The 23,604-nt window shown below is 35.6% G+C and overlaps 2 protein-coding genes across 3 annotated transcripts; one reads left to right on the top strand and one right to left on the bottom strand.

Annotated features, from left to right (window-relative positions):
- Positions 1–732: 732 nt before the first annotated feature.
- LOC145560005 (ATP-dependent 6-phosphofructokinase 3-like) lies at positions 733–6,466 on the top strand. Its single transcript, XM_081621260.1, has 13 exons — positions 733–1,195; positions 1,879–1,925; positions 2,029–2,068; positions 2,405–2,467; positions 2,574–2,711; positions 2,988–3,146; positions 3,226–3,279; positions 3,373–3,441; positions 3,546–3,675; positions 4,297–4,562; positions 4,973–5,018; positions 5,126–5,280; positions 5,964–6,466. The coding sequence occupies exons 1-13, from the start codon at positions 1,013–1,015 to the stop codon at positions 6,099–6,101; spliced, it is 1,488 nt and encodes a 495-aa protein (XP_081477386.1). The 5' UTR covers positions 733–1,012; the 3' UTR covers positions 6,102–6,466.
- A 456-nt stretch (positions 6,467–6,922) lies between these two features.
- On the bottom strand, positions 6,923–20,621 carry LOC145560004 (uncharacterized). Of its 2 annotated transcripts, none has more exons than XM_081621258.1 (15): positions 19,817–20,621; positions 19,610–19,665; positions 18,861–18,919; positions 18,636–18,707; positions 18,278–18,361; positions 17,972–18,079; positions 17,295–17,357; positions 14,854–14,934; positions 14,133–14,198; positions 12,891–13,046; positions 12,230–12,316; positions 10,985–11,023; positions 8,091–8,173; positions 7,637–7,709; positions 6,923–7,361 (listed from the first exon to the last, which is right to left on the bottom strand). In XM_081621258.1, exons 1-15 carry the CDS (start codon positions 20,518–20,520, stop codon positions 7,194–7,196), a joined length of 1,899 nt encoding a protein of 632 aa, XP_081477384.1. In that variant the 5' UTR covers positions 20,521–20,621; the 3' UTR covers positions 6,923–7,193. The 2 variants fall into 2 exon arrangements, with proteins under 2 accessions (XP_081477384.1, XP_081477385.1); XM_081621259.1 differs by having other exon boundaries at positions 12,242–12,316.
- Positions 20,622–23,604: the final 2,983 nt, after the last annotated feature.

Genomic DNA, 23,604 nt, shown 5'->3' with positions numbered 1-23,604 from the left:
ATTATGGTAACAAAATTAGACTAATCAAGTAATTCAAGAAGCTAAATACTAGGGATATAGGTTCCACACCCTTCATTGTTAGAAAGATTTGGAAGGAAAATTAAGATTCACCTTCTCTCCCCTCACCTTCTTTTCCATTTCCTCCTTTTCTTTTCCCTCCCCTTTCCTTCACTATATTATCCAAACATAGTGTAAACGAATGAAGATAAAAACAATTCCTTGATAAAGTTTCTCCTCACAAAGTCAAAACCTAGAAGTAGGGGCTATTCTGATTTACTAACATGAGCTAAACTGAAACTGATTGGAGCTGAACTGAACTGTTTATAAGAGAAGGAAATTAGAAACTGAACTGAACTGAAATTAAGTTGAAGAGAAAAGACCCTAAGACCCTTTGTTTACTTTTATCCAATTTTAAGTAAGTTTATCAAATAATTTTAGTAAAACCATAAGGGAACTCACTTTATAACTTTAACAGCTCGAAACTACATGTATTTGGAATTTGGGAGATATTCTAACCTATCTCTATACACTGGAGTGCTACACTAACTTAACCCGAAAAGATGCCGTTGTGCCGGGTTAGTTTTTATGTACTCCATAGTCCGTACTGGATAACTCATCCCATGAGACATGATCCCATCCCATGTTTATTTATTCTTGTTAAAGAATCCAAATGAAAAACAAAAAAATGAAAAACAAAAAAATGAAAAACCAAGTGTCAAAAAGACCAAAACCGTTTGTGCTCCCCTGGTTTATTTGAGTCACCTTTATTCCTCCCCTTTCTTCTCTCTTACTTCTTCTTCTACTTCTTCTTCTACTACCAAACTTCACATACATCACTCTTCCTTTTCTCCACCCTTCTCATTTCTCCGACACACCGCTTTCTCTCTCCTCACCACCACCCGCCACCTGTCCACCTTCTCCACCGTCTGATCTTCCCTTACTCTGCACCTTGCTGTACTAGATCAAATCCCAATCACAATCACACTTTCAATTGCTTGGGTTTTTCTATGCTATGGAATCCTCCAATACTTCCGGTGCACCCTCAAATCCCACCGTTGGATCTTCCAACAATGGCGTGATTAGTTTCGACGGCTGTGATTCTTCGACACATCTCATGCCCAAGATTGTTCAAGGACAGTGTGGGTTTGTTCTTGAAGATGTTCCTCATTTGTCTGATTATCTCTCCAATCTCCCTGTAATTTTCTTCCCTTAACTTTTTATTTAATCTTAATCTTAATTTTAATGATAAATTTTTAAAATAATTTGTTTAATTTGTAATTTTAAGTTTAATTTGTTTATAATGAAATAATTTGTTTTTGCTAAATATGGGGGTCCGAATATTTTGCAAATGGGTCCAATCCATTATTATTAAAAAGTCAATGCAAAAAGTTGTATTATGAATTATGGACATTTAATGTAATACTAGGTTTTAATTTTTGTTCTGTCATTTTCAAGAAAAAGGATGATATGGGACAATTTTGTTGGAATAATTCTAACTTTTTAAGTATTGTGAATTTAGCATATTGTTACATAACTAATATTATTGGTAATATTGATCAATTATGCATCCATTTGTTTTGTGAAAAAAATTATATCAGCTAAAATCATATAGAAATTTAATTATGCATCCATTTGTTTTGGGTAGTTAATGTACTCCATAAGTCCAATGTAATTAAGCTATGAAAAATCAAATGTGCATTATTATTTTGGGACGGAACAAGTAATTCTTTACTTCTTTAGTGGTAGTATATTTTCGCTACAAAAATAAAAGGGTCGTTCATTATTTCGGAATAGAGGGAGTAATTCTTTAGTGTGTGCAATATATGTATTATTTGGTTTTAGTTGATTTTGTGACAATTTGATAGTTGGGTTTTGCAGACCTATCATAATCCGTTGCAAGACAATCCCTCATATTCTGTTGTCAAGTAAAGTTTTCTAAGCATAACTTGTTTATTTCTTTTTGTAAATGTGATTTTTGAACATGCTATGGTTTTTGGTAAGCTAAATTTTAATTTTTCTTGTTTATAGGCGGCATTTCGTAAATGAAGAAGATACAGTCGCTCAGACGGTAATGGCTTATACCCTCTTTTTGTTGCTTGAATTGCATAATGTAGTGAATGATTAGTACCATTTATGTTGTGTGTGAAAATATTAAATTCCAAATAATTTGAGAATTGACATCTGCCAAAGCTATTTTGTTAGAAATTGTTGAAAAATAGAAAAGGAAATTTGAACTTGATCTGATTAAATTTTAGTCTCCCTAATTATATTATAAATATAATTTGGAATAAAATTATTCCTATTACATTTTGATGTAGTTGAATCAAAATGATCCGAGTTTCTGAATTTTGATGGCTTTTTTTTTTTTTTTTTTTTTTTTTCTTTTTCTTTGTTTTTTTTTCAGATTGTTGTTCATGAAGATAGTCCAAGAGGGACACATTTTAGGCGTGCCGGACCTCAGCAGAGGGTAATGAACTTTTCCTGTTTCTCCTGGTTTATATTTTGTTTTATATAATTTGTTCTTTATCGGTGTTGTTTTCTAATTATGTATTTTGAACTTTGTTGTGTTACAGGTTTATTTTGAAGCTGATGAAGTGCAAGCTTGCATTGTGACATGTGGTGGTCTATGTCCTGGTTTGAACACAGTTGTCCGAGAATTAGTATGTGGTTTATACCATATGTATGGCATCACCAGAGTACTTGGTATTGAGGTAAGTCCTCATGTTTAATAATTTTTCACCTCCCTTTAATAAGAGTGCTGCGATTCCACTAAAATTAGCTCCTAGCCCTTTCTGAGAAACGAGGTTCTGTTTAAATATGCAATAATATATCTAATTCAATGTTCACAGTATGTTTTCTGTTTCTGAGAATGTCTTAGGATTTTTTAATTAATTAGTTCTAACAATTTCTGATGCACGCAAGTTCAGAGTCATATTTGATCTTGAATTGGACTTTTGTCTTACATGAGTGTTTTTTGATGCATGCAGGGAGGCTATAGAGGTTTCTATGCTCGAAATACTGTATCATTAACTCCCAAATCTGTAAACGACATCCACAAACGTGGTGGAACAGTCCTTGGTACTTCACGAGGAGGCCATGATACCACAAAGATAGTTGACAGCATAGAGGATCGAGGGATTAATCAGGTACACACTAGTACATACTTCACAATGTAGCATGTTTCGTACCTTTAATGATATGAGATTTGTTACTTTTCTGTTACAGGTATACATAATTGGAGGTGATGGTACTCAAAGAGGGGCATCTGTGATTTATGAGGTATAGCAATTTGTCAATATCTGCTTTTTAAAGCTCACAGACTTATGGACAGCAACTCTCATTGCTCTTAGCTCTTCTGATCAAATCTTTCAGGAAGTCAGAAGACGAGGACTAAAAGTTTCTGTTATTGGGATTCCCAAGACCATAGACAATGATATTCCGGTATTTACATATTTCATTCTTTTGTTGTGTGCTTGGAAGTGTGTTTTCTATTTAAAATTTTAGATTCAGCTGCGAGAGTTGCTGACTTTCATTCATCATTTCAGGTTATAGACAAGTCCTTTGGTTTTGACACTGCTGTGGAGGAGGCGCAAAGAGCAATTGATGCAGCACATGTGGAAGCTATGAGTGCGGAACATGGTGTGGGTGCTGTTAAGCTAATGGGGCGTGATTGTGGTAAATTTCTGGCTTCCCTATCTTACTGTGACTAATGACTAATGAACATTTTATATTTCACTAGTTTATGTTGATTTACTTTATTGTTGGGTGGGCTGATAAGAGTTGCCCAGGCCTTCTTCAATTAGAAGATTTAGATCAAGGTCATGAGAGACCTTTTAAAGAGTTAAGAGTATATATAATGTAAATGCTATATTTAAGATATTCACCTCCCCAAATTTCAATTAAGTTTCAAATAAATATTTATGCATCTTGGTAATTTTGGAAAGCTTGGAACTTGCTCCTGTTCATATTTTCGTCTTTTACCAATTCAAATACGAGTATTTAATAGCTTGGTTAGTATTATTAGAAGGGGTGGATGTTGACTTTCTTAAGTCGTGACTAACTATTGTGCAGAATCTACATAAGTATATTGGTTGCTTCTAGATTTTCTTCCATAAAAAGTACCAAGCAAGGCTGTATCTATATTCTAATATGCTGGTGGTGGATAGGAACAAGTATTGACATAATGACGATAGTGTGACTGTTATGTCAGTAACTATTTTTAGATTGTTGGGCAGTTCTTTTACTCTATTATTCTGTTACTCTACAATTAAACACGGATTTGATCAACTTGTGCAGGATTTATAGCTCTGTATGCAACTCTTGCCAGCCGAGATGTGGACTGTTGCTTGATCCCAGAATCACCATTTTATCTTGAAGGACCTGGTGGACTCTTTGAATATATGGAGAAAAGGCTCAAAGAAAATGGGCATATGGTCATTGTCATAGCTGAGGGTGCAGGACAGAATCTTCTTTCAGAATGCATGCCTAATATGGATGCAAAGGATGCCTCAGGGAACAAGCTGTACCAAGATGTTGGATTCTGGATATCACAGAAAATAAAGGTTGGCATATTTGATTATAGTATCTTAACTCTTTGGGATGTATAGGTGCGTGATTATAGGCTACATTATCTCATAGCTCGCTGATTTGTCTTGGTCTTGCAATCATGTTATTAGCTACTTTTTGCGCGTCATAATGATTTATTTGCAATTATGAAGATTCAAATTTTTGAAATGAGTTTTTCATATGTTACCTGCATTGAGAATATATGTCCAGAAGGCTAGAGGATTTTCTTTTAAGACATGGGTCTGTTATCATTCCCATATAGCCTAGGCTTGCTTGTTCTCAATTTCGTTTTCTTTATCTTCGCTGTTGATGTTAAGTTATACTCCACAAACTTTGGTTTGATTCTTTGTGTCACAATCAAAATTTTTCTATGTAAGGAATTATAATTTTTTTTTTGTTATTGTAGGATCATTTCAAGCAGATCGATTGGGTGATAAATCTCAAATACATTGGTTTGTTCTCAAATCCTCTCTGAACCCTTACCTCCCCTAGAAGGGCCAGAACTCTGCCTGATTGCTATACTGACTCTTTCATATGACTGTTATGTTCTCTTTGGCAGATCCCACATATATGATCCGTGCAGTTCCTGCAAATGCTTCAGATAATGTTTACTGTACACTACTTGCACAGAGTGCAGTTCATGGTGCAATGGCAGGGTTCACAGGGTTCACTGTTGGGCCAGTTAACAGTCGACATGCCTACATACCGTTCCAGGTATTGCCATTTATCCTTTAATGTTTTGATCAAAGCATTGTTGTTGTTGCACCTAATTATGGTACATTTTCATTATAAAAACACTAAGGAGTATGTGTTTTTTTGGTATAAGTTCTAGAATGCACCCCTTACTGTCCTCATTAATTCAATGTTAGAAGTATACTCGTCTGAATGCCTTCTACATATTTTGTGATATTTTAATATATATTGATTGTACATTTGTCTTCCTGGAGAGTAAGGTAATTTGGCAGTTTTAAGTACTCCCCCCGTTTTTAAATACTTGCTCCATTTCTCCATGCGCGGAGTTTTAGGAGAAATTAGAGAAAGTAATAAAATATGAAGGTAGTGGGGTTGGTGGAAGAATAAAAAATTATAGAAAGCAAAAGTAGTGGAGAGAATTGGTGGAGAGAGAATATATGTTGGGACCACTAGGTGAGAGAAATTGATTAAATATTGTAATAATTTTCCAAATAATGAAATGGAGCAAGTATTTAAAAACGGCCGCAAATGGAAAGTGGAGCAAGTATTTAAAAACGGCCACAAATGGAAAGTGGAGCAAGTATTTAAAAACGGAGGGAGTAGTAGGATACAAATTCCACATGCCATTGATGTCTGGGTAATTGAAGCATATATGTGCTTTGTGAAATTCCTATATACCTGATGGTATATATCTTCTTTTGCAGCGAATTACCGAGAAGCAAAACAAGGTTATAATAACTGACAGGATGTGGGCTAGGCTCTTGTCCTCCACCAACCAGCCAAGTTTTTTGGACCCTGAGACCATTGAAGGATTGAAGAAAGAAGAGCACAAGCAGACATAATAGCTTGAGTAAGAGAAGCTGATGAATTTCCTCAAAGCAAAGAGACTACGTTTTCTGTACATTTCAATGTGCCTTGATATCCTGTAAAACATATACCATGAGAAGGTTGTTGAGGATTTTAACTTTTTATGCAATCACTGAGAAAGATCTAAATGAAATCTTGATTGGATGGCAGAAGCTATGACTGTGCTAACACTTCACCATTGGGATTCATCAAATTTTGAAAACTGCATCAGTCAGTGAGATGTTTTATGTAAACAATTTTGTTTCTGATAATTTTTTTTAACTAGGTGATTTGTTCTTTGAGATGGCCTTGTATAAAATTGAGACAGTTCCAATTGTGCTTTGCAGATGATTCTTTTTAACCCAAAATTTGTTCATAGTGCCAACTTTTGCATAAAAAATATGGAATTTTTACATATATGCGCCTTCTTCACTCCTTGACTGTGCCAACTGTTGAACAAGCATTGAAATTTTACACTGCATTATTCCTTGAGCCTTTCAGTTTGTAATATCAAGAATGATAATCAATTAAAAAACTTATTAATACCACCAAAAGTTCCACCACAACTCCACTAGTATCTGAAATTCAAGCAACTCTCCAAAATGTCACCAAAGTTGTATCATCACAAAAAATCCAAGTTCTACAACACCTTTTTATGTACCACAAAAACTTGAGATTTGATTGTTTTATTGATACCTGAAATCAACTATAAGTCTCTTTTCATTCAATTATTGAGACAGACAAAGTGTTGACGGAGATAGAGAAGGCAAAGGCATCAACAAAGTCATGATGTTAAACAACTCATAGGGCTCTAATATTTTATATTAGCAGTATCAATCGGCAAAATCGCACGTGTATTTCAATTCAACCACTTGCTTGTTCAGTACATGAACGAACCACTCTAGTGAGCTTCGTGCCTTCGTCCTTAAATAGAGGTAAAATCGTATATACATGAGCACATCTAACAATCTATCTATGTCATATTTACATTATATCAGATTCTTACACAACAATACAACATAATATAAAACAATGTTACATATGCTTTATAAGATGCCAAAATAGGAGAAAATTTATGGTTTCTCTTCTCAAGGACTGAATACTTTATCAATGACTTCTTTCAGGTTCTTGCATCCCACTACCTGTAACCCTTCAAAGCCGAGAGCTGCTATGGCCTTTTCAGCCGACTTTGGAACAATGCAGGTTTTATATCCAAGTTTAGCCAAAGTATTAATCCTTTTTTCAATTCTCGAAACCTGCAAAGAAGTTTTTGGTCAAAATATAGACCAACATAACATTCTAAGTCAAGAAGGGGGTGTGAATAAACAACAGACAATAATAAAAAAAAAAAGGCTTATAACAAACAGTGTTCAAATGGTCATAGAGAAATTCAGAAATAGATTGTGAGATTATGTCACTTCCCGAATAGGGCAAGCATTTTTTATAAATTGTTGGAAATTTACTTCACTTGCATATTATTTTGGCAAAGATTTGATTTGTCAAGAGCTCACTATATATGGGGCATACTCACCATTCGAAGTTCACCACCAAGGCCAATTTCTCCAATAAATGCTACATTATTTGGTAGAGGGAACTCCAGAAGACTGAAGAAGGCAAATGTAGATATGTTACTTCGAATATGATAATATAGAAAGAAAAGGATAACTATAGTGTGAACAATATACACATTACAGAACTCACAAGTAAGGCATATATCACCAATTAAAAACTAAGACTCCTCACCAAGATGACAAGAAATAAAAAACTCTGGAAAGAATATGAAAAGGCAGGACAACTTAAGTCTCTAAAAGTGAAGTGGAGAACCTAGAGAAATGGTTGGAAAGTGGAGAACCTAGAGAAATGGTTGGAAAGTGCACAGTATCAGGATATCAGTACACTACTGCGGTTATATTAGTAACATAATTTCTTTCTAAATGCAAGAAAATTTAGTGAGATAAATGAGCCAGCAAAAAAGGAAAACATGCCTGCTGCAAATTGCCACTGCCACAGCAAGATCTCCTGCAGTTTCAGTGAGAGATACTCCACTAACAACATTAAGAAAAACACTCTACAAAAGAGAAGTTACATTAGCATATAGCATATACAGAGATGAAATTCCAACAGGCTACAATTACAATGAACTTAGATAAATAAAAACAAAAATGAATTATAACAAAACTATATCAACCAGAGTACCAGACTCTAGCTTGGAAATTAGTTCCACAACCAGCACATAGTAAAATCAGCAATACATTAATCATCAGGTACAGTAAGCTATATTAGCATCATGCATGTTGTTTAACATGGAACGATGGATTGTACAAATTTAGAAACAATTAAATTGGACATCATGTGCTCATTGTTCTGTATCCACTGTCACTGATGAGCAAGCATAAAAAAGTCTTTTAACAGTATGAGTTCATACGGGTTATTTATCTGACTAACACCCTGTTTTTGACTTTTCTCTGATCCTTGTTAGTCTAGTGGTTTTCTAATTATACATTGGGATTGATACTATTTGTTAAAAAATATAAAACTCTTAACAAGTCTCTTTGGTAGTTCATGAGTCTAGTGTACATATAGTATGAACAGGGTGCTTCCTGAAATGCTTTTGACTTGAAGATCAGCTGCTCAACGTACGTATAGGCTTTTAGGCTACATTCCCTAATCGAGGAGAGGAATCCCTTGCAAGAAACCAGAAATCTAAAGACGCATTGTAATATTTTTAAATATACATATTGCTGATAGCCTAAAGATTTTTGGCATTTGGAGATGATAATAAAGGAAAAGAAGGGAAACAGTGCTTTAGGTTGTTCGGTTTAATTTGTATTGAAATAGAGAGTATTTCTTTGTTTGGTTCAAAAATTATAATAGAGTTTGAAAATAAAAAGGGAAATTCTCTTTAGTGAACTCCAACTTTTTAATTTTCTAAGTGGTAAACGTTTTAAAATTTTATTATCAATAGTAAACCTAAATTATTTATTACTATTGATAAGTGTTATTTCCTTAACTATAGTTAGTTTTATATAATTTTTAATTATATTAAAATAAAATAAAAAACCAACCCCTCCCCCAACCCACTGCCAGCCCCCTCCCTCAACCCAGCCCCATCCCGGCGGCCGGAAACCGGCGACTCTCCCCCTAGCGCCGGCGACCCCTACCTCCTCCATCTCCTCCACCTACAACACCTCCACTCTCCATGTCAGAATCGGCCCCCTTCCCCTCCCGCCACCGCAAAACCCCATGACCAACCCCCATTTCGTCGGCAAACGGCCGGCCGTCTCCCCTATCCCCCGAAAATGGTCGGCTAGTCACTCCTAACTCCAAAAACCACCCCTAACCGACCCACTCCAACCCCAAAAACCACCCACTCTCCCTTGATAATAACCTCCCACCACCGCAAAACCCAAACCCGTTTCCCCGACACCACTCTCTCTCTCTCCCTGTCGGAATCGACCCCCTCTCCTGACCCCCACCCCGATTCGACCCTCCTTCCCTTCGCCCCCGAACCCAAACACCGACCCTAACCACCACCATAAACGAAACCTTGAACCCACTTTGGGTGGTTTCGAAATTTTGATTTAGGGCTTGGGGGTGGGGGTGTTGAGGGTGGAGGGAGGAGATGGGGTTTGTCGGGCCCATAGTAAGGGACTAAGGGTCGTCGGTGCCGGGGGGAGGGAGGGGAGGATCGCCGGCGGCGCAAGGAGGGGTGGCTGACGGGGAGGGGGTAGTTGGGTTTTTTCTTCATTAAAAAAATATTTCTAAAATAAATCTAAAAATAAAAACTAACTATGGTTAAATATCTAGTTAAAATTTATCATTAATGTTATAGTTGACTTAATATAAAAAATTTAGGTTCACCATTGATAATAAAATTTTAAAATGTTTACTACTTAGAAAATTAAAAAGTTGGAGTTTACCAAAGAGAATTTCCCCCATTATGGAACTAAAATAGATTAAGTTTCAAGATATTTTTTTTCTTCTGAAAATTCCTTCCTACCGATTCCTACCTAATAAAAGAAAACTTTTCCATTCTTTACCATCCATTTTATCCTTTAAAAAAAGCGGCTAGACCAATTCAAAGACGCTGCTGACAGTTGTTCAATGTATGGAACAAAATTCTCCATTGAACTGACCAATTGAAGAAAACCCTAATATTAAGTAATCAGTTAATATAGAACTGATACTCTTAAAAAGATGCTGAAGCCAATGAACAGTTATGTAAAACTATTTATCATGGCTCTACAATTCACCACTAGTACCAATGTTTGATACTCAACACTCTGATATGGATATGAACACTGGACATTTCCTGTATACGAATAAAACATGCATAGTTTCCCTAAAATAAGCGAGTCTAATACCTGGGCATATACTCATGTCCAACATCACTAATTGATCAGTTTAACATAGATGCAAAATGAATTAGGCACAAGATCTTTTCACAATATGTAATGAATTATGTTTTGGGACAATCCATGTTCTTGAAACATAATGAACCATTGACAGGATCCAGCTGCATTTTTTATAATTATATAACAGGAAATTATATTCTCCTTTCTGATTGGCATCATCTTAACATTATCCTGCAACCCACTATTCATTATCCAACTATATCATATTAAGTATAATTTATAATTGAGAATTTTATGGATGCAGTATGGCTCCTGACTGAGCTATGGTTGGTTGAAGATATATTTAGCCTTACCCCAACAATTATTTTTTTGATATATATATATTTTAAAAGAAAAAGAGACAGTGAACATGAAAAGAAAATAAAAAGAAGAAAGACTAAATATGAGACTAAGACAATCTATGATGAAATTAACACAAGAGCTACAGCATGAAGCACAAGGATAGTAGTGAAGAGAATGATTACATAGTCTTGCATTTTCAGTCCCGCTTGCTTTTTAAGAACCTGTAAACAAATGATGAAAGCATAAATAGTTCATCCATTGCACTCAATAAAATGAAAACATTCAACTACCCTTATGTGTGGTGCTATCAACTTTCTACGCCATTATGTGTGAAACACTCAGTCTTCTACATAAATCCTACTTTTATCATGCCTGTCCTAACCAAGTCACAATGAAATTTTTTGATGAAGTTTCCTAATTTATCATCAAATAATAGCTTTTAAAGCAAAGTTAGGCAGATTCTCTAAAACAAACTGATATTATCTTTGGTTAGATTAAGATAGCAGGATTAAAAAAAAAAAAAAAAATACACATCTAAGAAACATTCAATTCCTATAATAAGTAATACCAGCATAAATTTGTGATCTGTCAACAAACTAGTAACATTTGTTATTTATGCATTAAACCCTGTTATTTAGAAGATAAAATATAGTTCTTTCCTAAATTAATGCTTCACTGAAGCATTTTTCAACAACGATACAGTAAACTAAATTGTATTAATCCAACTGTGAAAGTAACGTATGTTAAACACTACCCTAGGGCCTAGGGGTACAGATTCCAATAATTTTCAAGTACAAAGTCTTGAGGTTCACGGTAATAGTCAAAAGCTTTTTAGGGAACTCATCGTGATATTTTCACAGACCATTCTGTAACAGCTATAGCCAAACAAAATCCAGGATATTCAACACTTGATGGAAATATGGACCTGTGGTCCAACGTTTAATGAGTTACCCCTTCTCTTAATTTCACTGTCCAAAAAATTTAAAAAATTGAAGCTTTTCTTGATTCAATACATCACTAACAACTGCCAAAGAATATCAAGCAACAAGCTAACACCATCATGATGATGATTGGATAAAACAAATACTTCCTCCGTTTTAATTTCTAGTTTGCTTGCCTTTTCACGGTCTCTAATGCATAACTTTGATTATTAATTCTTTAACTATGTATATTACTATATTAAGAAAGTTGATATTATCAACTTAAATAGATTTGAGAGCTATCGTCAAAATTTCCAAAGTTTGACACCCAAAAGGCAAATGTTGCAAGTAACAGGGGATAGTTATTCTAACCATTAATCAACGTACCATAACAAATAACTATATTATTATCAAAGGAAAGATACCCAGGAACTAGACATGCATTGAAGCAGCAAGTGAAGAATAAAATTGCTGTTAACAGATATAAAAGTTAAGGAAGATCTCAACCAAAAGACATACTGAAATAATCATATCAGCTCTGTTTGTCGAAACCCCATTAAGATGCTTGCCAATAGAGTCGGCTACACATAATGCCTGTACGTAGAAGTGACATAAGAGTGTTGCAAAACCAAGACAAACATATACCAGGCGACAGAAAATCAATTAGTCGATGTCAGGAGGATAACTCAAGATGCTACTTTGTCTTGATCCAGTTGGTTATCTCTACTTTATAACTAAGTTATAAGTCCGGTGATTCTAATTAAGAAAATTACATAGAAGCCTTGCAATTAACACTTAGGCTATCCTATTGGTTATATGAAAAGAGACACTTATAGAAAGGAACTGTAAGACCACTGGACGAAACTCTGAAGAAGACAAAAATGGTGATCAGCAAAGTGCATGATTGTGGGGGAAGACATCGGTTTGAACACTATTTTGTGGTACAAACACAAAACACTTTCATCAGATTCACATGGGAACTCTATCTAGTATCTAGCATAGTTCATTACCTAGTTTGACTTAGACTAGTATATTTTCTTGTCTTTTTGAAAGAGGATTAAAGTAGTATTACGGCTTTAGGTGAATGGAAGGCGCGGGGGAGGGGGGGGGGGGGGGGGGGGGAGTGGTACAGCTTGTAGGGATAATATTCTTATAGCAAGATTTATACCTGAACTTCAATAAGAAAAGTTCGAGAGCCATCAATGATTACAGCAACAGCAACTCCAGCTAAATGGTCTGATTCTGAATGCTCCTCACTCATGAACATTTCACTAGGATTCAAAACAGCTTGCAGTCCAGATTCTGCCATTTCAAATACTCCCAGCTGCAAAAAATAAAATAAATAGATACATAAAAAATAAAAAGCAACCAACTCTTATAAATAAAAAAACAAGGAAAATTTTCTTATTCAACTCAATGAAGAGAAACCAGACACATGAAGTTTAGAGGATCTCCAAAATTTTGGTACTTTGGTGCATCAAATGTGACATGAAGACCAATAAGACTATAAGACTACAACATCTTTTGTAATATTGGGATTCTCTAATATAAATTGCAGCCTAATATATGGGAACCAACATCAGTCAATGCACAATAGTCTACTAAAATCGAGAGTATTTAAAGGCTGTCAGGTATTGAGTGCAAAATATGGGGATGTCCTTCCTTCTGTTGGTGTTTGGTTCACTTTTTATTCTCTTTCTTTGATTATTTAGAATGAAATTGCCCATTCCCTTCATCTATCTCCCAGACTAGAATCCCCTTGAATTCACCAAAGACAAGTTTCGAGTTTGGGAGTGGCAGAGAGTGAAAGTGATGATGGCGTTTGGAAGAAAGGAAGTGGGCGAACGAAGATGGTGATGGTTGAAGAGGACCATAGAAGTATTGGACAGAGATGTTTATGAATAGAGAAAATCAAACAATTCATTCTCTCACATAAATTAATCATGCTCTTTAACCTATTTACTCATATACCTTTCGTGATTCCTTTTCCAGTATCCCATTCCTAAATATGAACCAAACGTAACCTTACAACATACGTGCTTCTTTCATGTCACTTCCAGGACAAAATGGATAAAAAGAGAAAAAACTGTACTGGAGAAAGTGAAGGTTTTGTATTGATTCTTCGAAGGGTTTAAAAACCCATATGATTGGGCGACAACCTTTTCAAAAAAAAAAAAAAAACACTTTAAACCACATGCTCAATTAAGGATCAATCTAGATTTCACAATGGAGCAGCTTAATGCGGATCTAAGCATAAGGTTAAAAGAAAAGGTAACTACCACAAGTAGAAACACCAAGAAGCCCCTGAATAATATTCCAAACAATTAGGAAATAATCAGACTGCAATCAGATTTGAGAGCATAAGTATCTCAGGTAGGGCATAATCAAGAGTGAGATAATATTATAATACCTCATCAGTAGACCCAAAGCGGTTTTTCACAGAACGAAGTAAGCGGTAAGTTGAATGCTTTTCCCCCTGAAACTCGGGTGATACAACCACATCATTAGATGCAGAAAAATAGGCTACTGTATTATTTGATGGTATATCACAAAACATAAAATACTCTGCTCTAAGAAGTATTGTCAAACTAGTCACATTTAGAGAAGGCAAAAGCACTTGCATAGTTGCTCTCTCTCTGTAAAATCAGCCTTATACAACATTCTTAATACATTGAATAAGCCTTGAATAACAACATGACACAAGTAAAATCAGCCTCCAGTGACAAATCAGTGTGAAACCTATTAAATCCTTAACAAGTTCCTTAGGCTTGCAAATAGAATAACAATGTAACAGGTGGTGCTGTGCAGGGATCCTTATACATGGTGAATAAGCAAGTTCCAGTTGAAACATGTAGCAAGTGGTGCAATAACACAACCGACAGTGTCATTTAAACTCAGTATTACATTGATTGGACTTTTAAAGTCATGAAACAAGATGTAGATAACTGAATATGTGTTTTATCCCTTGTTCTCAAGGATCAGTATAGGAAGAGAAAGAGAAACAAATACCACGATCAACATATAACTGTCTCATTAAACAAACCTGTGGCAGAAGAAGAATGAAAACGGCAACAAAGATGATAGTACCAGTAATTTTCCATCAAAACGTAATTACACAGGGCAAAAGGTACCTCCATATATAGCACAGTATCTACAATGTGCTCCAAAACACGAGGACCTGCAATGTCTCCAATCTTGTTCACATGCCCAATCTGTCGTAAACAGAAATATAAATATCAGGGAAACAAAAGGACCTGAGGTATTTTCACACAACACGAAAAACAGTTTAAGATAAAGATAGGCTCACTCCAAGCTAGCCAACATTAGCAGCAAGGTCAATCCTGGCCAACATTTGTAATCTGATCAGGGATCTAGTGACTCACACCAGACACCAGGCCCTTTGTTTTCCTGTTTCTAGAGTCTAGACTCTAAGCATGTATCTTACATTATTTCCAGCTTGCATTGCAGTAAAGGACAGGGTAAGCACAAGCTACATTGACTGTAGTCCAGAAACAGGTAAGTCCCACCATGCCCTCAGAGTGAGAGGGGAAAAGGAGAATGTCATGATCAAAAGCAAGAAATCATGGGCTATTTAAGTTCAGAACAGTCTAGCTACTGCAATGCTACCTTTATATAAGTATGTATCGAATAGTTCAAACATTTAAATTATTCCAAGTTCAATCATACCACTCTAAAGGAAAACAAAATATAAACATAGATATCAAGGTCTAGAAATGAAAACAGGTGACTGCAATTGGTAAGACAAGAGCTAGATTGCCAGCAGGCTAAACCATTATGCACATGACTGATAGAGGCTATATCATAGATTGGTAAATGCAATTATTCACATGACAATCAAATTCCCTCCTAAAACAAAGGTCAAAGGCTTTACTTCTTCACATTTCAAAATCCAACAAATTCATACCGTGCAGCTTCATACAGACTACAGGTATTTCAATTATCAAACAGGAGACCTTGAACAAGCATTAATGGTATTATTTTCATGTCTAGCTTCCAGAAAAATTTGTACTTCCTCCGTCTTTTATTAGATGCATACTTTCTATATATGGAACTATGGAAGTTTCAATTTAGATGCATCAATTTCCCTTTTAGTCAATAAATATTCTCCATCTCTCTCATATCACATGTGTTCTCTTTATTTTTACTCTATCTCTCTCTACTCTAATAATTGCCCAAGAGTTCGCAATTTTAAAATTGATGCATCTAATAAAAAACAAAGTTAGTAGTAGAAATGTCAATAAAAGCTAAAGTTGCTAAGTCATCTCAAAAGAAAAGGACTTGAAACATAAAATAAAAACTAGTGGACAAAAGCTTACTTTGTTAAGATACGGAGTTCACTTCATGGATATTAACCAAGTGAGGAATGTGGGCTTTGATGTTTCCACAATTTCTTTTGATAGATTAAAAAGAAAATGTTTTATACTCCCTTTGTCCCATAATAAAATGCTATGATTCTTTTTTGGGTGTCCCACAATGTTATGTCTATTTTTAATATCTCTATATTTATTTTACATAAGTTTACCATAAAACACCTTTTTGTGAATCAGCTTGCTTTTTTTTTTTTACCTTCCCCATATTATATGCCCCTACAATTTCCCAAAATTTTGTGTCACTATTTACCTTTTCACCTTCCCCATATAAAATACCCATATATCCAAAGATTCACTAAATGTCACCATTTACTTTTTCCATAGGATTAGAAAATACCACTATATTTAAGAATATTACACACTCCTACCATGATTACTGTAAAAATTAGGAAACATGCACTATATTATGGAACGGAAGGAGTTCCCCCCCCCCCCCCCCCCCCCCAACTCTTTTTGTAACGGTTTGACTAGGTAAGTGGTTAAAAGGGGCTAAATATTGTGTAAGTGAGGTTTGTTGGGAATTAAAAAAGTAAAAGAGAGATAATGGGGTACTAGTTTATTAAAAATAAGGGATGTGAGATAAGAGAATTAATAATTACAAAGTAAATGTGGTGACCATCTGAGAAAAGAGATACAATAAAATATAAAAGAGGTACAAAAAAGGAAGTGATGCATTTAAAGAAATAGCAGAGGGAGTATTAAATAAGAGAATTTGCACTAATGAAAAGTGAAACAAAAAGGTATAGACAAAACCCAAAGGTCCCCTAAAAGTATAAATGTAAATTCAGCACATAACCAAATCTGAAAGTGGCGAAGTGGCATGCGAATAAGTGCCCCGCAATCCACAAAGACAGGTTCTCCAGACATGGAATCCCAAAAGACCCTATCGTTTCTTTCCAACCAAACTACCCATATCAGGTGTAAAAGCTAACTCTCACAAAACTTTCACCCTTTCACCTACCCACCAGACATTGAAATTTTGTAATAGACTGGCAAAAGATCCCAAACAGTAGGAGGACTACCTGACCCATCCAGAAAGCAACAAGTAACTTCTTTAAAAAGTAATTGCATACTATTATGCATGAATAGACGAATATCAATGCCCTCATATCACAATATGCATTGTGGACATGACAAGTATCACCGTGCCAAAGGATGATGTTATTACGATCCATACTTACCAGTAGAATAGGGATGCCTGTCTTCTTTGAAAATCGAAGCAATGCTGCCGTACATTCCTTCAACTGTCATCAAAACATTAGTATCAGGAGTGGGGGGGGGGGGGGGGGGAGGGGGTGGAATAATATTTAAGCTTTCAGTTCTAGGCAAGGCAGGAGCACAAACCCTAAAGTTCACAGAGCATTTTAGCATTTCAGTATGAGGTATCAGACACATTTAAACAACTTTATCAGTTACTAGGTTTTCCTTTTATATATATATAGAAACTTCACATTTTGTTTTACTCAATGATACTAGCATTTATGAAAATTATTGTGTCCACATGCAAAAATAGAGAAACAGCATACTGCCATACACTCCGCTTTCTAGCTTTAAGATGCCGCCAAACTAGGAAGTGGCAAAGACTACTGAAGTTTCTGAAAAGATAGTTTATTTTGAGTAATAGTAATGACAAGGTGGCAATGAAATTAGGAGAATTTTCCATTAGCATCATAGAGTATTACATGCTTCAACCTCATTCAGGGTCAATTATGGGAAAAACCAGAGGCAGTAGGACAAAAAGAGCAAGAACTTAAACAATCTGGCTACTATCAGCACTTTAGGTACTGGGAACTTGGGAAGTTTCTAAAGCACATTTCTAGCTCAAGCACAGAATTATTAAAGTACACCCAATAAATACCTGTGACATTCCTCCTGGACTTCCCGTCACTCCTTGCAAATATATAGTCTGAACAGAGTCGATGACCACAGCCCGTGGGGAAATAAGTGACACCTTTTTCAAAATATCCTATAAAATGAAGTAAAATCAATCTTTTTGGACTTCATAGCTGTAACCTCAAAAGCAAGGTTAGAAAACACCCACTTTAATAAATGAAAATATATAATACGTACAAGGTTTATGACACAAAATAATACTATCAGAGTCATGAAGTAAACTATAGAGATCATTATTTAAGGCTTTAAACTTAGGGAAATATAAATAAACCTCAACATCAGTGCTTGAATACAGAAACAAGTCCTCTGCATTAATGCTCAGCCGATCTGCTCTGTTTCCAATTTGCTCAATACTCTACAAACAAATAAGCAACATATAATGATTGGTGCAAAAAGAAATAGATATCCTTATAGCAAGATTGATTAACAGTAGCTTATAAGTACTGAAATATTTTATTCTTTCTGTCTAGATTAGTTCATTTAGCTTTCATGAATGTTGTCATCATACTGGGAGCAAGAGTTAAGCTTCGATATAGTTAATCTCCCTCTTCTTTCCATTTTCCATTCATGAAACATAAGTATTATAAGCACATAATCATACTGTTTTCAGACTTTTCACAGATACTAACCTCTTCACCAGAGATGTAGACCACCGGTGCGCTTTCAGAATTATCAGGACTTTCTGCTATTAAGGCAGCAATCTTCATTTAGAATATAGTTTGTCAGGGAAACTTCAAATATTGTAACCTTCAAGAATAAGAAAAGCAAAGCTGTGCCCCCCACAAAAAAAAAGGGGGAAAGCAAAGCCAAAAACTAAAATAAGGATAGCTAATTTCATCTTCAAAATACCTTACCTGCAATAACAGGGTGCTCTTGCCAATGCCAGGATCACCACCAATCAGAACCAGTGAACCTAGAAAGATAAGATTTGTGACTGCACTACACTTTACACATACTAGCAAAAACAAGGATTATCTCACTCCGAATATCCATTAATATTAAATTGAAGCGAGAGAGGATGAAAACATGGAGACAACGATTGACTCTAGATAAACAAAAATATATATGTACCATATAGTAGTGTTGCTAATGAAAATCATAGTAAGAGATTAATTTGTGAGCAGAAACAAAGTGCAAAATTTACTCCTAATATAAGACCAAGTTTGAAGATACTTCTGAACTTGCATGTAATCAATAATTTCAGCTCTACAAATTTCAGGCTACCATCTTGACTCTAGAGGTTGGAGTTCCACATCCAATCATTCTTAAAAAAAAGCAGTAAGAGCGACGCTTGCTCAATTGATGTATGCATTAGGAATAATTTGGATGTTCTTTAGGTAGAAAACAATTAATTAGACAGAGTTAACAGCATTAAGGACATTTTTTTACATGTAACATTTCAGCTCATATGTTGAAACCTTTCTAAAAAAATGATACCCTTTTGCTAATCTCAGTTTCCTAATAGGGCATTCCCCTCCCTTCACAAACCACCTCATTCACAAGGCTCATGACTAATCTCCATTATTAAACTAGTGCACAATTAAAACTCAAGAACATATAGAACGAACCGCAATAAAAGACCGCAAAACTAGTCTATATATACCTGGCACAACACCACCACCAATCACTCTAGAAAATTCACCTCCGAATGTACCGTACCTACAAACAAAAATCAAATAGCATAGCCAATGCGCAGCAAGTCAGCAGGAAGCACAAAGCCCAAAGCAACCAATTCATGATTTGTAAAAAAATCTTTCAATAGGTGTTTTGATTCCAGCATTAACATTATATCAAGCAATAAAAAACTTACAATTGAATCCTCCATTCGGAAGGATTAACACCGCGGTTCACATCCCCCAACCTCACCGGACCACCTTGCCTATCATTCTGCTCAGGCAACCAAGACTTCATTGCATTCTCGGAAACCTCGAACCCGTTAACCTTTCCTCCATCCACACCTTCTTTCACTACAAACGACTTCAAAGTACCAAATTTTTTGCAAGCATTACAAGCCCCCCACCATTTCGCTTCAGTATGCCCACAATCAGAACATACCCAATACTCCTTACTCTTCCCCTTCTTCCCTTTCACCACATAACCACCCGTAATCGGACCATCCGAGTAATTCGAAACCGAATTCACTCGATTTTCAACCGATTCTTCTTCAGAATCACTCGTTTTTTCAGAATCACTCGTTTTAGGGTTAATTGAATCGGGGCCAAACATGGACCAAACCCTAGCGGGTTCAGAATCTGGGGAATTTGATGGGGTTTCTTCGGTTCGACCATTGAAGGAGAGAAGAGGAGATTCAGGGGACAGTCGACGATTAACTGAGTGAACTAACCGAGAATTCAAAGGAGGTTGAAAATGGCGGGAAAATTGAGGGTTTTGGGGAAAACGAATGTGGAAGACTCTGCAGTTAGTTGGAGGAGAGTGAAAATGGAAGCCATTGAAATTGAGATTGTGAAATTGAGAACGAAGTAAGCGGAAAGTAGCCATGTCTGAAGCTTTCATGTAGAAGGAAGAGAGAGAAAATGGAGGTTTAGAGGTTTGTATTGTTGAAAAGGGGAAACGCGCGAAACTGCAGAAAGGAGTTAGGTTGTTAGTACTCAACTTCTCACTTATGGAGTTGTGGTACTACCGGTCTACAATAATTTCTAAATAAGTTTAAGTGTCGCGTGACACAGTAAATCATACGGAATATTATATTACTAGCCAGTAGCCACTAACCTATAATTGAGTACTTGATTGATTCAAAAGAGTAAACGGACAAATTAATTATACTACTTTAAATTTTAAACTGTAACTACTCTGTTTTTAATAAGTTTATTAATAGTGATAAAATTACTTTTAATTAATTTGTCTGTTTGTCTATTTTAACATCTTGAAGTTGCTGTGTGTTGCAATTAAAAAAGAAATTAAAGTGGTTAATTTAGTTATCATTAAACAATTACGTTATTGTAATTTAGTTTAAGTTATCTTATTATTAATGGTGTGCCGTAAAGAGTTTCTTGTTTTGTATACATAACAATCTAATAAAATACTCCGTATTTTTTTTTAAACGAACAACTAAAAATTTTATTATATCCTCAATTTCAAATGCTTTGCTAATACCATACAATCTAATTGATTTTTTTTTTTTTTTTTAAAAAAAATAAAAAATCGAATTGATAAAATTTTGGAAAATCAATAAACTAGCGGAAAGTGCGAAGCCTTGGGAAATAAGTCAAATACAAGCTAATAAGAATCCTAATAAGTAATAACACGAGACTAGGAAACAAGATATGAACAAAACTATTTGTTTCCTAAACACAACAAAACTTCCTTAAATCTCGTCTTCAATTCTCACTAATCCTATCTTTGAGCACAGGAAGAAAAGAGTGCACATCTTATAGAGAAATACTGATAATAATAACACACAATTCTTTTTAGTGGGTATCTAAATAGCTTATTCGAGTTTGTCAATGGAGGAAAAGGTTGAGCCGCATCTTAACCTTTCGTCACTCATAAAAACACCGTGTCTTTTGTACACACATGAATCTAACAACCATGTCCAGATCTTTCACTCCATATCGGGGTCATCAGTTGAAGATGACAACAACAGATCTTGTGTCAAAAGTATCCCGCAATTGCGCGGTAAATCTATACTTGGTTGTTTTTACAATGAATGGTTGATTCTAGGCGATGAATTGAGTAATGAAGCAAACTTTTCTATCTTTAATTTATTTACTTGTAAGACCATAAATCTCCCTTTTTAAAGTCAAGTGCACCCTCAAATCACCCCGTGATTGTGATGATTGTGTGTTGGTGTTGTGTTTTTATTTGAGCGAAATTTGCCCAAGTTTTATGTTTTCCTGCCGCCCTGCACACCCTAACTGTACTTGGGTCTCATTACGACCATTCGGGTATAGTGACCTGTTTGTCTATAACAAGGTCATGTACGTCTCTGCTAAATTTTCATATAGGACATTTACTAAAATTGATGATGGTACAAATACACTAACGTTTGAGCAGTCGCGAATTCCTAGTCTAAACTTAAAGACTCTGGATCGTGTCTATCCTGTAGAGTATTTGATTGAATCTTGTCAACGTCTTTACCATATTTCCTTGTATTCAATCTGTGCATTTGACAGTGAAGTTACGGAAGTTAAAGTATTTGAGCTAGATTTAGACGGAAAAAACTGGAGGCAGATTAATTCTTTGGATGGCAGAGCTTTTTTCCTCGGCCCTAGTTGTTGTAATTGGTGTTGGGGAACAACAAACGCGCCTGAATCAGGAGGAGGTATACAGGGGAATTGCATCTACTTTTGTCATCAATCTATAAAAGATCAACAATTTTATACGTACATGTACAACTTACTTGATAATAATTTTATGAGACTCCAGCCTTGTTCGAGCTCATTAAGGCCTAGCAGCCACCCTGTATGGCTTATTCCACGACATCAAAGGTTAGTGTTAAACAATAATTGATTAATAGAATCTTGAATTGATGAAATTTTGCTATATATGCTGATGTTTGGATTTTAATTTTTTTTTTTCCAGGCTATCAACAGAAAAAGAATTGAAGAAATACGAACACCTTGAGTTGTCGCATCATCAAGTGATACAGCACGAAAGCAGGGTATCTAACCTTCCTCTACACTTGATAGAGTTGATTTCAAAGCATATGCACTTATTTGATTATTGGAATTTCCGAGCAAGTTGCACATCTTTTCGATCAGTATGTCCTCCGCGTCAATGGAGAAGTCACACCAATAATGTCGTGTTCCCTATGGTCATGTTATTTACAAACAAAGGCGGATCATGGGGACTACTTGATCCATGCCGGGGTACTTCATACTCGAGTACTCTCCAACTATTTTCACACCCTTTTACCCTGTTTTATTCCAAAAACGGTTGGCTCCTCACCTTTTCTGATCGATGGACTATCCAATTTATTAATCTTATCACTGGGGAAAGACAGGATTTGAAGCGTGATCCTTTAGGAAGTCTGCGTAGCTGCATTGGCTTCTCAACCGATCCAACTTGTCCTAATTGTTTGAGTGTTGAAATCGATAATCCTGATTCTCAAGTGCGCATCTACTATCATATAGCTAAATACAAAAACTGGCATCGTCGAGAATTTGACTGTACCCAATTTGGTACTGTAATTAGTACTCCCATCTTTCTTGACGGAGCTGTTTATTTCTTAGACGAACAAGGACATCTCGGAGTTTTCCGATTGTTTGATTGTGTAAAACTCCTTGAGAGTTGTCTTCTCATTGCTTCAATATAAATAGCAAATGTACAAGAATAATCAAGAGTCTATCTACATAATTACACAATTAATATTTACAGAATATGAAGTGTTTCATATTCTAGCACACCCCCGCAGTCGAAGCGGGAGGAGGACGAACGTTGAGACTGGAACGGAAGTCAAGAAAGAGTTGTCGAGGTAGACCCTTAGTGAAAATGTCAGCGTACTGAGAAGAAGATGGAACATGAAGAACCCGAACATGACCCATAGCAACCTTTTCGCGGACGAAATGTATATCCATTTCGATGTGTTTGGTGCGTTGGTGCTGAACGGGATTGCTAGACAAGTACACAGCTGAAACA

The sequence above is a fragment of the Chenopodium album genome, chromosome 9, assembly GCF_948465745.1.
Source record: "Chenopodium album chromosome 9, dcCheAlbu1.1, whole genome shotgun sequence".
NCBI lineage: Eukaryota > Viridiplantae > Streptophyta > Magnoliopsida > Caryophyllales > Amaranthaceae > Chenopodium > Chenopodium album.
This window is presented reverse-complemented; position numbering and strand designations above follow the sequence as displayed.